The following is a 17,813-nucleotide window of genomic DNA, read 5'->3' on the forward strand; positions in this document are numbered from 1 at the left end:
AGGTTAGTTGCTATTGGTTTGAGAGGTTTTTCTGTCACCTACCTGAATACTAGAGCCGAAAGTCATAGTGTCAAAGTTCAAAGTGTCTTAAGCTATCGCCGATAGTGTAATCTATCATAAAAATGAAAAGAATCATTGATCATGTAGTGATTAACTCCTGCCTCGATTATGGGAATAGAATTAAGCAAATGATTAACTAGTTGGTACACAGTTACGAGACGTAACCACAATCGGCTTGGTTGTCAACGATTTTATGCTGATGGAACTGCACATTTATTTTTGGCTCTGCTTTTTATATCTTTATTGCTGTAGTAGAATGCGTATCGGGAAGATTCCTGCGTTATTATGCATCGACACCTGACCGTCATATGTTCTATTATCGAGTGTCTGTTATGTCAATTTCACATGTAAATAATGAAGCATCCACTCTGATCCAGGGTAAAAAAGTAGTGCATGCAATACGATAATATGAATAAATGAGCGCTCTGTTTTAAATCACCTTCAACCTCTCGATGGAAAGCCCTGTTCGTTTGTGCCAGTTTGTCCGAGTGTTGATGTTAATATTGAATGCTTTAAATGCCCTAAGCGTTTTATACTCTGCTGCAATAAAACTTTATGAAGCACGATACAAGCCGTTGTGGGAAGACCACACGCCTGATACAAGTTCAACTAAAACGATTACATACCTATTCTTCGTAAAGCAACACACCTTCTGGTAACCCTTACCCGTCGCCCTATCAGTGTCGATGACAATCAAGTAGAGAAGTACATAAATTATAATTTAGAACAGGAAGCGGTTCACCATGTTTCCGCTGACCGTTCACCCCGGAAGGGGCAAACGTCGATTGGAAAGCCATTCAGTATCCTTCCGTGGTTCCTGCCGAGCTGTCATACGGAGGCGCGCGGTCATGCGTAACGTTACAACGGTGTACACCCCCGGAGGGCACGAACCGGAACAAGTGAATCATATTCTGGGCATGTACAAAAATGCCACAATTTTAATAACCGGAGGTACCGGGTTTCTTGGAAAAGTGTTACTGGAGAAGGCTCTCCGTTGTTTGGAGGTGAAGAAAATCTTCCTTCTTGTGCGCCAAAAGGATGGACTAAGTGTGGAGCAGAGGCTCGTGAAACTGCTGCAGGATGCGGTGGGTAAATCATGTGGTGTTTTTAATTAAGAAATTAAAATGCTAATATTGCAAGTGCATTAGTATCTAGTGGGCTCAGAATTTGTCACAATACAGTGTTGTACTTCAGTGTTAAGTATGAAGCTGGAAATCGCGTTTCAAAGTACAACTTGTGTGTGTTTGGTATGCCGTAGTTATGACAACATGATTAACAAACGTTGTAGTTCCAACGAGTTCATTAGTATCATACATGCAAATAAGTACTTGGGAGCTGGAATTCATGGCTGATTTATTAGGTTTTCTGAGCTTAATATAATAAAATTGAACTCAAATATAGTACGTATCCTTGTATCAATAAATAGGTCATGAACAATTTATTGTGTAACAGAAAATTCAAGATTTCGAATTGAGATTTACAAAATAGTTCATATAACCTTTCGTAAAATATAAATTTGGTATCATTTTTCTAAATCAAATTTTGCTACAATTTTATTCTGACAGATTCGATCGGATTTGTGGTTTCCGCGTTACGTTATTTTTTCATCACAGGCGCTGTTTTTTACTAGCAGGTACTTGCGTAGAAAAACTATGCAATCTACAACCTTCGATTTCACAGGATAGTATTTGTGTACAGTTTCAAGCGAAATAAAATTTCTGCAGGCTACGCTTTTCATGTGCCTGGAAATAACGAATTCATGAGGTTTGCATTTCCTTTCAACGCGACTCAGTTCATGGAAAACTGACCGGTTATCAATATGTTGCTTACACTTAACCCATGTAGATAGTTTGTGCGTTGCCGTTTCGGATGCTGCAATAGTCTCGTCTCTGTTGAATTCGATAGCCGGCAGGAATGTATGGTATTAATGTCGAAATACAATGTCTAACTCTATGAAATTCTCTAGTCGCTGTGCCCAACTGGGATTTAAATTCAGCTCGTAGAGTTATGAATCATGATTTGGTCCATTCGAAAATGAATCATCAAAAGTTAACCTTATTGCAGAGACATTACCCCATTTGTGAGCGTGGCTGCCGCTGCAAATATCATTCAACGGAAATGACGGTGAAATGAATTCATTTTCGACATAATATAATCTGTTACATTGTATTATCTCAGCCATTTCCATGCGAAAAGTGATAGGTAAATTATTCAGATGATTTGATTTGTTCGTGAATGTATTTTCAGAAGCATTATCTGGTAATTTTACCACTGCAGTTTGTTTACCGCTCTAGTCTATATTCTCACTTCGATGTTTTAGGAAGACCAATTCGCAAGCGTTGAACAGTTTAAACAGCAATGATAGGTTAGAAATTGTTTTGCTTTATAATAAATGCTGCGTTTATTGTGCTGTGTCAAATAAATGTTGTATGAACAAAAAAATAGATGTTGCGTTTCTTTACACATCAGGCGGCGGTGCAAGTGTAGGGGAGGATTGTACAAAACGCACCAGTTAAGCATTTGCGCGATTTGCAGCGCTTCAAATCATTTCAAAGCGACATTGAACGTGTAGGATGATTGAAGGATCTATTTATTATATGTTTATGACGAAGTTTATTATAAAATACTAAAATATGCCTACTGCTAATATGCCACTAGCAGAAATCAGCACGCGAAGTGCGAAGCGCTTGAAGTCTCGAAAGTAAAATAAAAAATAATGGAACATGCACTAAGTTGTCAAGCAATCTCCTGCAAGCTCTTCATAGTGCATTCTGCCCCAATTTTAGTTTTGATTGTTTTCAGGTAAAAGTTGACGAAAGTTAGTGAATTAATTTGAAATGCTCATAGTGTTATAAACTCCAAAAATTTGAAGGTTAGGGGAACCATAGATTTTTGTTTTATTTACAAGTCAGTTAATGATAAAAGCTTAAATAAAATTAATGAATAATTACATATTGGACAGAGCCACAGCCAATTGCACAGTTTTTTGAGTATTTTGGTCATTATGGCACACTTTTTCATGTGAGAACTGTAGAGAAGCTGGCTTTTTATGAAAAAGCGAAGAATTTCGTCATAAAAAGCCACATGTGTAGGTATTTTGGGGAATTAATAGCATGGGCCATCTTACCCAACTCGTGCGTCTTGTACGGTTCTCCCCTACTCCGTTCACTTTCAATTCGTAGCTTTAAAAGAAGATGAAACAAGCATAGTTTCACAACCCTTCTTTCTCTCTTTCTCACTGATGAAGAAAACTACGTTTCGACGAGAACGCAAATGGGAAGCTGTTGAAGAATGACGTAGTACTACGTTTTATCCAGACCGATGTCATGACAACTATTTCATGAAGCCGCTGCCGACGATGGTGGCGCTAGTGTTGAAAATATAATCATAAGCTCTGTTCATTGTACCGGATGTGTTACTGTACGGATTTTTTGCGTGCTGCTAACTACATTGAATGTAAGGCTTCCCAGTACGTGTTGAAACATGTTTGAATGTGACCATTTATGTCCTGCACAAAATCCATAAAACGTTCAAAACAAAACTTATTTGTTTGTCTTTCTTTGATTTGTGCATGGACAACGTATGCAGGTGAATATATCGTCTGTTATAAATTTTGAAGCGGGTCTTCGCGAGATAAAATTTGACAGTATGTGGCCACGTTTGTCATCAAAAACATTATTTTTGAAATTACTTACCTTGCCAAACAAAGTCGTCTCCATTCTGTTAGGTCTATGGCTGCAATCCGTCAGCTCTGCAGTCTGCGTAGGGTTCGTAAGTCGTTTTCCACTTGATCGATCCAACTTACCTCCTGTGCACTTCTCTGTTTCGTTACCAAGCAGGTTTTGAAGTTCCTGGTTCATTCCCTTTTCCCACGCTCTGTTCTCCATCTGCATTCCACCGAAGATGGTATGCAACACCTTTCACTCGATGACCGCAAGAATGCGTTGGTCCTCCACAAGCACAGTACATGTCTCATGGCCGTAGAGGACTACCGGTCTGATCAGTGTCCTGTAGACGGTCAACTTTGTGAGGCGACGAATTCTACTCGATCCAAGCGTCTTCCGGAGACCAGAGTTTGCACGATTTCCTGCCTTAATGCGCTGATTATTTCATGTACTTCGTCTTCCTTTCATGTACCCTGATCCTTGGTGAAACAGGCATCCATAAATCCCGCCTGGTAGTGCCCCACGAACTACATCGCAAATCATGGTAGTCAACGGTAGAGTATTTGGGAGAATACCTTGTTGGCGGCGGTCAGCAGAGTCATTGCCCGGTAATTGCAGCTTGACGCCCTTTTTGTAGATGGGGCACACAATACCCTCCATCCACTTCTACGGTACTCGTTCTTCCTCCCAAATCTTGACAACGACCCAGTGCACGGCTCTAGCCAGTGTTTCTCCAGCGTATTTCAACAGCTCGCTGGGAATTTCTTTCACTCCAGCAGCCTTATTGTTTTTCAGCCGGCCAATCTTCTCCTCCACCTCCAGGTGATCGGGACTTGAATTCTGTTGTCTTTTGCTCATGCACCAAGATCAGTTGCCATACCGTCCTCGAACTCTACTTCATCGTCGTTCAGATGGTCATCGAAGTGCTGCTTCCACCTCTCGATCACCTCACACTCGTCCGTTAGGAGGTTGCCGTCCAAGCTTCTGCACCTATCAGCTTGTGGCACGTAGCCTTTACGGGAGTTGTTCAGCTTCTCGTAGACATTCCGATTGTCGTTAGCTAGGTACAGCTCTTCCATTGCTAAGCAACCCGGTCCTCTTGCTGCCGCTTCTTCCTTCGGAGAATGGAGTTTCAGTTGTTTCGTGCCGGTCGGTATCGTTCCACATTCGCTCTCTTGCGGTGTTGCAGCATTCCTGCCCGTTCTTCTCCAAATGTATATTCGCACAGCGGTAGGTTCGAACATTGATGTAGTCGGAGAAGAACCTACCGTCGTTTAGAACGTAATTAACGGATATCTTTGCGAGGTTACTTCATACCACCGAGGGTTACAAAGTTCACGCGCTAGTGGCCGTTATCATTAGACACGGCATACAGGTTATCTGGTCCGATTACCGGTGTGTATATTGCCTCCCGTCCTACCTTAGCATTCATGTCCCCAATGACGACTTTCACGTCCCGTCGCGGGTAGCTATCGTAGACCTGCTCCAGCTGCGCGTAGAACGCTTCCCTCTCGTCGCCGGGTCTTGCACGTTGATGATGCTGTTCTGTCCCGTCCACCAAAGTTCCTGCAGCGCTACGACTGCGAATTTGCGTGGATGTAGCTCGTCGTAGATTATCCTGTCGCATCCTGGAGAGCAGAGCGATTTGCAGTTCCATGTCCCAAGTTTCCAAACGTAGTCCTTATTTCGTTGCCTAGCTCCATGCCGATTGTTCCAATCCGTATAATCTCTTGCGTTGTTTGTAATATGTTGTTTTCCCGGGTGGCTCGCTGGGCCTTCCCCAACCCCCTGTCTCGCCGGGGGACCATCGTGTCAGCTCTGTTTAGAATCCCACGCTGCCACCAGAACGCTGATCAGCCGCTCCTAACATGAAGATCAGACGCTGTTTTTAGCCGCACCATCTTGGTGTACAGACGCTCGAGTTTCCTCTACCGCCGGAATATGGTTCACGCGCCAATGATCGCGTCGCACCTTATCACTTAGCTATTGTCGGATGACAACATTGCCCAGGCAACACCAACCAGTTGTATTTATGTTTCAACTGGCAGTTTAGTGTGACTCGTGGAGGCGTGAGGGACGAAGTTATGGTTGACACTCTTTCCAGCTTATCAACTCACCATTTGAAGTCATATTTAGTATCTATCAACCTAAAAAAGCAACTGTAAACCAGGAAAATACCAAACTCAAGAGAAAACTGTATCAAATTTCATTTAAAATGTATAAAAACTCTCGTGAATGTAATTTGAAACATCTGAAAATGCTTTGAAAAGCTTGAAAGAAAGAAAAAATGAACTCCAAATTTTGCTCAAAACTGTTGAAAAACTTTCTGAAGGTTAGAAAAGCCGATAATGGAAATAAGGGTTCAAAACGCTTTAATTGGACAGAAAAGGTAAAAGAAAAAAACCAAATTAAGTCGAAAAAGGTTGAAATATGCTAGGTATAGAAAAAAAGAGGATATATATATATATATATATATATATATATATATATATATATATATATATATATATATATATATATATATATATATATATATATATATATATATATATATATATATATATATATATATATATATTTTTTCCTCACATAACATTTATTTGACACGGCACAAATACAATTTAATGTTTAACGGCGCCAATTATATCTGATGACTTAAAAACTAAAGCAAATTTTTTATCCTCGCTGCCGACTACGAGCTGAAATTAAGTCTAACTTAAAACTAGCATGGGATTTCCAATCAGTGTTTTGTTGTTCAATGGTCGTCTGATAATCGTCGAATGGCATGTATGGATTCGTTCTGCTGAGCCACGATGTCTTGAGTTGGGACAGAGGCTCGTAGTCCTTGGGTCCTGGTTCTGTTGTGCGGGGTCTGGTTGCTGGTTTTGTGCTTAAGGTTCAAACGTGTTCTTGTCGTTTTGTTGGGTGTAGACGGAGGGGAACGGGACTAGACTGGGGCGTGGATGGATTTCAGGAAAACGTATATAAGGGACATGTAGGATAGGTCACGGCTCGCCAAGACATCACGAACAGGAACAGCCGGCTGTCTACCCTCGGCCTGCAGGGAAGCTATTAATTTAGACCTGGCGTCACGGTGTACAGGGCATGACCAAACCACATGCTCTATGTCGTGATAACCTTCACCACAGGCACAGATACCACTTTCCCCGAGCCCAACACGACGGAGGAGCGCGTCAAATCTATAGTGATTGGACATAAGCCGGGACATCACGCAAATGAAATCCCGACCTACATCCAACCCCTTGAACCACGGGTTCGTCGATACTTTGGGGATTATGGAATGTAACCACCTTCCCAATTCCCCTCTGGTCCAAGCATTTTGCCAACTGATGATCGTATTCTGACGTACAAGTGCGAAAAATTCATTAAAGGCAATTGGTCTTTCATAAATATCACCGTTTGTTGCGCCCACCTTAGCCAAAGAGTCCGCTTTCTCATTACCCGGTATCGAGCAGTGAGAAGGGACCCACGCTAAGGTAATCTGAGTAGATTTTTCGGATAAAGCACTCAGATGTTCCCGTATTTTCCCCAGGAAATACGGAGAGTGCTTAACATCTTTCATCGATCGGAGAGCCTCAATGGAACTGAGACTGTCCGTAAAGATGAAATAATGGTCCGTGGGCATTTTTTCGATAATCCCTAGGGTGTACTGAATTGCAGCTAATTCTGCGACGTAAACAGAAGCAGGATTATCGAGCTTATGGGAGACGGTTAAATTGTTATTGAAGATACCGAAGCCAGTGGACCCATCAAGAAGTGATCCGTCAGTGTAGTACATATTGTCGCAGTTGATGTTTCGATATTTATTGGAAAAAATTTTAGGGATCTGCTGCACGCGTAAATGATCCGGGATTCCACGAGTTTCTTCTATCATGGATGTATCGAAAAACACAGTAGAATCAGAAGTATTTGATAAGTCGACACGATTTGGAATATTCGAAGAAGGGTTAATATTTTGGGACATGTGATTGAAATACAATGTCATAAAACGGGTTTGAGAATTAAGTTCGATTAACCTTTCAAAATTTTCAATCACAGGACGGTTCAAGACCTCACATTTGATAAGAATGCGAGAAGAAAGGCTCCAGAAGCGGTTTTTCAATGGTAGTACTCCAGCTAAAACCTCCAAACTCATCGTATGGGTCGACTGCATGCAACCTAAGGCGATACGCAAACAACGATATTGTATTCGCTCCAGTTTGATCAAATGTGTGTTTGCTGCGGAGCGGAAGCAGAAACACGCGTATTCAATAACAGACAATATCGTTGTTTGGTAAAGCCTTATAAGGTCTCCTGGATGGGCTCCCCACCATTGTCCGGTTATTGTACGAAGAAAATTCACTCTTTGTTGACATTTTTTCATCAGATACCTCACGTGACAACCCCAGGTGCCTTTAGAGTCGAACCAGACACCAAGATATTTGTGTACCAAAACCTGAGAAATCGTTTTACCCATTAATTGTGTTTGAAGCTGAGCAGGTTCATGCTTCCTAGAAAAAACTACTATCTCAGTCTTCTCCGGAGAGAATTCGATACCTAGCTGTAAAGCCCAAGCAGACAAATTGTCCAAGGTATCTTGCAATGGTCCTTGCAAATCGGCAGCTTTGGCTCCTGTAACAGAGATTACACTGTCGTCTGCAAGTTGTCTTATCGTGCATGAATTTGCCAGACATTCGTCGATGTCATTTACATAAAAGTTGTAAAGAAGGGGGCTTAAACATGAGCCCTGGGGAAGACCCATGTAGCTAATGCGAAAAGTTGCCAAATCGCCATGCGTAAAATGCATGTGCTTTTCGGACAACAAGTTGTGCAAAAAATTGTTCAAAATTGGAGAAAATCCTTGTCGGTGAAGTTTACCCGAAAGAATGTCAATAGAAACGGAATCAAAAGCCCCCTTAATGTCCAAGAACGCAGACGCCATTTGTTCTTTACGAGCATACGCCAGCTGAATATCTGTTGAAAGCAACGCAAGACAATCATTCGTCCCTTTGGCACGGCGGAAGCCAAATTGAGTTTCTGATAGTAGACCATTTGATTCGACCCAGTGGTCTAAACGACGGAGTATCATTTTTTCCATCAATTTCCGGATACAGGATAGCATTGCAATCGGCCTATAAGAGTTGTGATTAGAAGCTGGTTTCCCTGGTTTTTGGATGGCGATCACCTTCACTTGCCTCCAATCCTGCGGTACAATGTTTTGCTCCAGGAACTTATTGAACAAGTTCAACAAGCGCCTCTTGGCATTGCCGGGTAGATTCTTCAACAAGTTGAATTTGATTCTATCTAATCCAGGCGCGTTATTGTTACAGGACAGGAGGGCAACTGAAAGTTCTGCCATCGTAAAAGGTGATTCTATCGCGTCGTGGCCCGGAGACGCATCGCGAACAATATTTTGCTCAGGAACAGAGTCCGGACATACTTTCCTGGCAAAATCAAATATCCACCTACTTGAAGACTCCTCGCTTTCGTTGACCGTTACGCGATTCCGCATTCTTCGGGCTGTGTTCCAAAGAGTGCTCATCGATGTCTCCCTCGACGTCTCGTTCACGAACCGACGCCAATATCCACGTTTCTTTGCTTTAGCCAAGCTTTTAAGCTTGGTATCAAGCTCCGAATACCGTAAATAGTCGCCAGGTATACCTCCCGTCTGGTAGGCCTTAAACGCGTCGGATCTTTGCGTGTAGACATCGGAGCACTCTTGGTCCCACCACGGAGTGGGAGGCCGTTCTTTGATCGTTACGCCGGGATATTTCTTCGTTTGGGCTTGCAACGCGGCGTCGAGAATCAAGCCCGCGAGGAGGTTGTATTCTTCAAGTGGTGAATGATGTTGAATCGACTCGACCGCTTTTGAAATCATTTCCTCGTATAACTTCCAATCGACATTTCGTGTGAGGTCATACGGAATGTCAATTGGTCGCATGCGAGTTGACCCGTTAGTAATTGAAATAAGAATAGGCAGATGGTCGCTACCGTGAGGATCGAGGATTACCTTCCATGTGCAATCCAACCGTAGCGACGTCGAACATAAGGATAGATCCAAAGCGCTTGGGCGCGCTGGAGGTTTCGGGATACGTGTCATTTCACCGTTGTTTAAAATAGTCATGTCGAAGTCATCGCAAAGGTTATAGATTAAAGAGGAGCGGTTATCATTGTATGGGGAACCCCAAGCCACGCCATGAGAGTTGAAGTCTCCCAAAATCAAACGTGGCGAGGGAAGAAGTTCTATTAAATCAAAGAGCAGCCGTTGCCCAACCTGTGCTCTGGGGGGAATATATATTGAGGCAATACAAAGCTCTTTACCTTGTATTGTCATTTGACATGCGACAACTTCGATGCCTGGAATCGAGGGGAGGTTAATACGATAGAAAGAATAGCACTTTTTAATCCCTAAAAGTACTCCTCCATATGGGGTGTCTCGATCAAGGCGAATAATATTAAAATCATGGAAGTTGAGATCAATATTTGAAGTAAGCCAAGTTTCACAAAGGGAAAATGCATCGCATTTGTTTTTATTTATCAAAACTTTAAACGAATCAATTTTTGGTAAAATACTTCTACAATTCCACTGTAAGACAGAGATAGAATCCTTCATATACGCAGTTGAATTAGGCATCGAAGGATACAATCGCTGCAAGGAGAGGCCATTGGGCAGTCAACTGCTTCAAAAATGATCTAACTGTTGGGAGGAATGCTGTAAGAAAAATTTTAATTGGATCGGGTACATTGAAAGTTTCAAAAATCCAGTCCACAATGTCAGAAAATTTCACTAATCCAGAGTTTGTTTCATCAACTGGGAGTGTAAAAGGAGCAACTGGGGTTTTAGATGTTCCTGGCAGTGCTGGGAACTCCTTCTGGGACTTTAAATTTGCCAGCCCAGGAGGAGTTTGCTTCGGTTTTTCCGCAGCACTGTTTGGTTTGTTTGTAACCTTCATTTCACTTTGAGAAATCTTAGGACCTTTTCTGGGAAGTTTAGGAGAGGAAACACTTTTCCTCTTTCTAGACTCCCCAGGATTGGCGTAAGATGCTCCCGCTGGTGAATCGTCAGAATCGGTTTCCTCAGAGGGCAACAGATCGAAGGGGTTCGAAGTAACGGGAGAAGTGGTAACGGTCTTCTTCAGCATGTCAGCGTAGGAACGCTTTGAACGCTCTTTGAGAGACCGTTTTATTTTATCCCTGCGCTGCATGTACACCGCACATGTCGAGAGCTCATGCAGATTTTCTCCGCAGTGAATACACTTTTCAGCGTTAACACTGCAAGAATCTTCCGCATGAGACTCCCCACACTTGCCACAACGTGCCTTATTGCAGCAGTAGGCGGCTGTATGGCCTAACTGCTTGCAATTCAGGCAGTTCATGACGCGGGGCACGTAGAGCCTCACAGGGAGACGAACCCGGTGGATCGAGACGTGGCTTGGTAGTGCAGACCCGGCGAACGTAACTCGAAACGAGTCTGACGGAGTGTATACTGTTTTGCCACCGATGATCGATGCTGACCGCAATTGCTTGCAGTCGAGCACCTTTACTTCGGGACACGTTTTGTTCTTAAAGCACCCTTTGGCACTTTGCAGTATACACTCGACGGACAGACTCGAATCGGTTATGACACCGTCGATCTCCACGTCTCGTGCGGGTATGTAAACGCGATACTCGCGTGTGAAGAGCTCAGAGCAAGCTATATCGTTGGCCTCTTTCAGGTTACCGACCACGACACGGAGCTTGTTAGGCCGGACCTTGGAAATTTCGGTCACGCCCTTGTACTCCTTCGTCAGGTCTTTAGAAATCTGCAAGAGGTTCAACTTTTTCGATTTCGGTCCTGCCTTTGGCCGAAAATAAACAGTATAGCTGCCCTGGGCTCCGTCTGGGTAAAGCCTGGGGCGAGGGGGGACTGAAGAATGAACAGGGGAGGGGGTAACAGAAGGGTCAGGGTCAGAGGGGTTCGGGGATGGTGGCGCGGGAGGCGAGGGATCTACATCCATCGCGCTAAGTCTAGCGCACTAGCGCTGACAAGAACACGTACCTTTTTATTTCTCCCTTCCAGTAAGGTTGGTTGTCCGATCGTTCGAAGTAGCAGCCGTTACAGCCAGCAGCACCAATACAGCAGCACCAAACAGCCACCAGCAGCGAGCCAGGTGTGAGATCACTCCACACAGCGATACGACTCGCTGACACTGATGGCTTCTTCTTTTTCCTCGTTTGTGTCTCGTCCACTGCTGTAGCACAATCCAGCCAGCAGCCAAATCGGCTTACGCACCAGCTGGCAGTCACGATGCGAAACAGTTGCACAAAGGAACGACCTTGAACCCGGATTTATTTCACTCGACCAGGCAAACAATGCCAACACTTGTTCACACGTCTTTTGTTTTATACTCTATCGGACCGATCACCAAACACGTCCAGTACTGATGCGTGTTCGGCACAGAATCGATATATATATATATATATATATATATATATATATATATATATATATATATATATATATATATATATATATATATATATATATATATATATATATATATATATATATTTTTTTTTTTTAATTTTTTTTTATTTTTTTTTTTGTTTCAGGTGGAGGGGAAATTTGCATCCAAACCTCTGAGGTGACCAACCTCAGGAAGTGTGGGGTTGGTTTGAATCAGTGACCGGACCCACTAAAACCCCTCCAGTCTCCAGCCCATAATACTCCCCGGGACCACCGCTAGGTATTGCTTCGGGGAGCGGCTCTTGTGCTCTGTGCACCCTCTTGGTTCTTTAGGTATCTTTGCTAACTTAGCTAACTAGCCGTTAGCTAACACTGGCGTGTCGGTGGTCGACCTGTCGCCTGTTTTGCAATTCTAAAACTATTTGAGAGTCGGCTGTACAAACCGCCCTCCAAATGTTTGTCTTTACACATCCTCCGAACTAGGTTGTCCGGAGTGGTGTCTTGCCCGCTCTCTACCATCATGTCGCTCCGCGCATGCACAAAACGAGGGCACACGAAGAAGACATGCTCAGCAGTCTCTTCCGCATCCGCGCACTCGGGACACATGGGGGACCCCGCATGCCCGAATCTGTGTAGATACTGCCTGAAGCAACCATGACCTGACAGAATCTGTGTCAAGTGAAAGTTAACTCCTCCATGGCGCCTCCCGACCCATCCGGATACGTCCGGAATAAGTCGATGCGTCCATCTACCCTTTACGGAATTGGACCATTCCTGCTGCCATCTGATCATCGAGAATGACCTTCTGGTGCCTCGTATACCCCTTGTGTCACGTTGATCGAAGCATTCTACGTCCTCCTTAATGGCTATGCTGATAGGCATCATGCCGGACAGGACGCAGATTGCGTCGTATGACACTGTGCGGTACGCGCTCACAACCCTCAGGTACTTTCCAGTTTACGACGATGACTGTTGGTACCTAACGCTTTGGACCACGCTGGCCCACCATACCTAAGTATGGACGAAACCACGCTGGCAAGAAGTTTACGCTTGCTGCCATATACCGCTGAGCTATTCGACATCATTCGAGATAGTCCTGCAGCGGCCGTTGATGCCCTCTTACAGGCATAGTCAACGTGACTCTTAAATGTGAGCTTATCGTCAACCATAACCCCTAAGAGCTTCAAGGAACGCCTTGAGGTAATGGTGCAGTCACCGACTCTGACCACCGCCTGTTGCTCTAATTTGCGGTTGTTCACAACCGTAACCTCCGTTTTATGGTGCGCGAACTCCAGTTTCCTAGAGTGCATCCTGTCTTCGACCTTGCGTATGCAGTGCGCGGCCGTCAACTCGACCTCTTCGATCGACTCGCCGTAGACCTCTAGCGTGATGTCGTCTGCGAAACCGACAATCACAACCCCTACAGGGAGCTTTAGTTTCAACACCCCGTCATACATGACATTCCACAACACCGGACCCAGGATGGAACCTTGCGGTACCCCTGCGGTGATTGGGACGCACTTCTGACCCTCCTCCGTGTTGTAAACTAGTACCCGATTCTGGAAATAATTTTCCAAAATCTTGTACAACGACACCGGTACGTGGATGCTCCTAAGCGCGAGCGCTATGGAGTCCCAACTGGCGCTATTGAATGCATTCTTCACGTCAAGCGTGACGATTGCGCAATAGCGAATGCCCCAACTCTTACGCTGGAGTGCTACCTCTGCCGTCTTGGTGACAGAGAGAATAGCATCCAGCGTGGATCTACCTTTCCGGAAGCCGAACTGGTCACTTGCCAGACCGTTTACACTCTCTGTGTACTTCACCAGTCTGTTGAGGATAATCCTCTCAAGCACCTTGCCCGTTGTGTCCAGCAGACAGATCGGTCTGTATGCCGATGGGTCCCCTGGCGGTTTCCCAGCCTTCGGCAACAACACCAATCTCTGTCGCTTCCACCTGTCTGGAAAGAGGCAGTCATCCAGGCATTTCTGCATGACTGCTCGAAATAGATCGGGGGCCACTTTCATGGCCGTCCTGATGGCCAAGTTCGGGATTCCATCCGGTCCCGGTGCCTTGCTCACCTTTAGGGAGTTGGCGATCACGATGAGTTCCTCATTCGTAACCCTTACCTCCTCCACAACCTCGGCACGGCTGCCGTCTCTCACGGATTGGATGCCCGGCAGGTTGGCCGACCATCCCTGGTCTGTGTCTGAGATACTGGAACGTCGGACGTGAGACTCAGCAACCGGAGGCCAAGGATTTGGCTCGTGTCGTGGAAAGAGTCCCTCGATGATACGCTCCAGCATCGCTGGTGATCGCTCTGCAGGCGCCAACACGCCTTTGGTCTTCGCCATTACGACTCTGTAGGCGTTGCCCCACGGATTCGTATTGGCACTCGCGCATAGCCTATCGAAGCAGGCCCTTTTTCTCGCCTTTATCGCACTTTTAAGCGCCGATCTTGCAGATCCGAATACTACACGGCGCTCTACCCTCTGTGCATCGGTACGTGCACGTTGCAACATCCGTCTTGCACTGAGGCACGCGCTACGGAGGTCCGCTATCGCGTCGGTCCACCAGTATACCGGTGACTTACCATTCCTAGGTTGGCGGGTCCTAGGCATGGTGGCGTCGCACGCCCGCGTAAATGTGGCAACTAATTGGTCAGCACTCGGGCGGAGCCAACTGCCCCCCTCGCGCTCTCTTCTCATTGCTTCTGCAAATACCTCGGCATCGAAATGCGATGTCTTCCACCCGCGGACGGTCGGAGTATTGGCTCTACCCGTCGCCTGCCGCCTCACGTTATGGACTACGCTATAGCAGACCGACTGGTGGTCACTATAGGTGTAGCCACCGTCTACCCTCCAGTTCACGATCAGTCCTGGGCTGGAGAACGTCACGTCGATGATCGACTCCGCACCATTTCTGCTGAATGTACACTTGGTTCCAACGTTGGCCAGATCTAGGTTGAGCTTTGCCAAAGCTTCCAACAAGATCTGACCCCTCCGGTTCGTGCGGCGGCTTCCCCACTCAACAGCCCAAGCGTTGAAGTCGCCCGCCACTACTAAGGGTGTTAGTCCCGTCAGCTCCATAGATAACAAATCGACCATCTGGGTGAACCTCTCGATAGACCAACGCGGCGGAGCATAACAACTGCAGTAGAACACTCCGTCCACCTTGGCAACCGCGTATCCTTCATTTGAGGTTGACACAACCTCCTGAACCGGGAACTTGCTGGTCGTGCATATGGCCGCCGTACTGGACTTATCTGCAACCCAATTACCGTTTCCGGGAGGAATGCAGTAGGGGTTCGATATGATTGCGATGTCCGACCGCGACTCAGACGCTGCTTGGTATAGCAGCTGCTGTGCCGCATAGCAATGGTTCAGGTTCAATTGTGTCACCCTAACGCCCGTGGTTTCGTGGCCGCCTTACCGGCTGGGCACCGTGGGCCTCCCATTAAGTGCTTGGCGCCCCGTTTTCCAGTACATACCAAGCACTTGGGAGGCTCCCCGCAGTCTTTAGCTTTATGGCCAGCACCACCACAACGCCTACATAACTCCTATCGGGCCCCTTGCAGGTCCAGGACTTGTGTCCTCCCTCGAAACACCTGAAGCAAACGTCCGGCTGCTGGAGTATGCTCAGGGGACATACTGACCAGCCAACCTTAAGTTTGGCTGTCTTCAGGGCCAGAGTTGCATCGGCCGATGCAAGCCGGAAAGTGGCCACCTGGGTCCCCGCTGGACCCTTTCGGAGGCAAATTACCTCAGTGGCTACTTCCACTCCGCACTTCTCCTTGAGGGCCTGTGCAATATCGCACCTCTCGGTGATTTCATCCAGGTTTTTGAGCTGGAGAGTCACCTCTGAGGTGAGTGCCCGAATTCGCACATCTTTCCCGAGGACCTGATCGGCTACCGTCTTGTAGGCAGCGCCCTTGTTTTTAGCATCCTTACGGAGCTCAAGGATCATCTCGCCGGTGCGAGAACGACGGATGGTCCGCACATCCGCTCCCAGATCCTTGAGCTGGGTTTCGCCTCTCATTTTCTTCAAGACTTCGGAGAACTTGGACCCATCCGTCTTGAGTATGAGGGCGTCGCCCCTGCTTCGCGCCTCCTTTCCCCGTTTTTGGACGATTTGTCGCCTTCTCGTCGTTGCGCTTGCTGTCTTTTTGGCGCTTCCTTCCTCCCACGGTAACCCAAGGGTTTCCCGTAGCTGCCACTTCGGCAGACTTTTCGGCGGACTTGGAGGCCGTTGGTGTGCTGTCTCGCGGGCTTAGCACAACCAACCGTTTTTTGCTGTTCTCGGGGGCTTCTCCCGGAGACTGCCTTGCTCTTTTTGCGGCTGACCTGGAGGCGCAAACCGCTGCAAACGTGCAGGTGTCCGTTTGGACCGACTTCGTCGCCCTTCCGGTCACCTCCGTTGCATTCTTCTCTGCAGCCACCGCTCTTGCCTTGAGCTCGGCGTGCTCCTCCTTCGCAGCATCGACGGAGGACCGAAGCATGTAGAGAGCCTGCTTCAGGTACTTCGTCGTGTTGGTGCGACTTTTCGCAAACTCGATTAAGGCATCGAGCTGCTCCGACAGCGCTACTACCTTCGGTGGCGTGTCTCGCTGTCTTCCGACCGCCTTTATCAACAGTGGACCAGCCACTGCGATGTCTTGCGTCGATCCGGTAGGCGTACTGCCTTTGCCGTCTTTGCAGGCGTCCTTTACTGCATCCATCTCCGCCTTTCTCGGCGGAGACCTCTGGATGCCTCCTCGTGCAAACGGGTTTTTCAACCCATCTGCGCCCATTTGTTGATTATTTTGAGTTGAATCCATTTTTGTTTAGTGGGTCCCCCTTCCAGCCGCTATCCTTATCCATACTGGAGTGGTCGCCTATCTGGTCCCATGGTAGTCTATGCCGAAGCAGTGAGGCCATGGCTAGGGGCGGCTGCCATAGCGCCTCATGAGCAACTATGACACTCCCGACCGGCGCAAGTCAGGAAAGGACATCTGATCCCACTCCTGCCCGGTTCCCACCGGGCAATGAATTTGGAACGTACTGGAAGGCCTGCCAGGTTTTACGGAACGGAGACCCCTGCACCGGTTGTTGTCTCGCCGTTTCAAGCCGTTGTCACACGACCTTACTAAGGGAGCTCGGCGCAGGTGCCAGCCCAGAATCGTAGTACGAAAACAAAATCCGACTCTTATCATATGACGTTGCGACCAGTTGCCGTAATTGGGAACTTACTGGCATCAATCCCAATGGGCGAATTAGTGCATTTGGGTGGTGGGAGCGGCACTATTCGCTCCGTCAGAGCTGCTTCCGGATAATGTGGCTTTTGCGAGAATTCGGCGGCCCAATGCCTGAGTCTCACCACAACCTAGGCTAGCTCTCGCTGATGGTCCGGGACTTGCAGTTGCTTGCAGTGAGCACTTCCGTGGCCTACGGTAATCGCCAAATACCGAGCCGTGGTGGCATACAGCTCTGCCATATATATATATATATATATATATATATATATATATATATATATATATATATATATATATATATATATATATATATATATATATATATATATATATATATATATATATATATATATATATATATATATATATATATATATATATATATATATATATATATATATATATATAT

The 17,813-nt window shown here is 46.2% G+C and overlaps 1 protein-coding gene across 1 annotated transcript in view; it reads left to right on the forward strand.

Moving 5' to 3' along the window:
- Positions 1 to 845: 845 nt before the first annotated feature.
- LOC129722689 (fatty acyl-CoA reductase wat-like) overlaps positions 846 to 17,813 on the forward strand; it is a 31,978-nt gene continuing 15,010 nt past the window's right edge. Inside the window, exon 1 of the mRNA XM_055676347.1 lies at positions 846 to 1,145. Within this exon, the coding sequence (XP_055532322.1) occupies positions 909 to 1,145 (237 nt within the window). The 5' untranslated portion in view covers positions 846 to 908. The remainder of the gene's footprint in view (positions 1,146 to 17,813) is intronic.

The sequence above is a fragment of the Wyeomyia smithii genome, chromosome 2, assembly GCF_029784165.1.
Source record: "Wyeomyia smithii strain HCP4-BCI-WySm-NY-G18 chromosome 2, ASM2978416v1, whole genome shotgun sequence".
NCBI lineage: Eukaryota > Metazoa > Arthropoda > Insecta > Diptera > Culicidae > Wyeomyia > Wyeomyia smithii.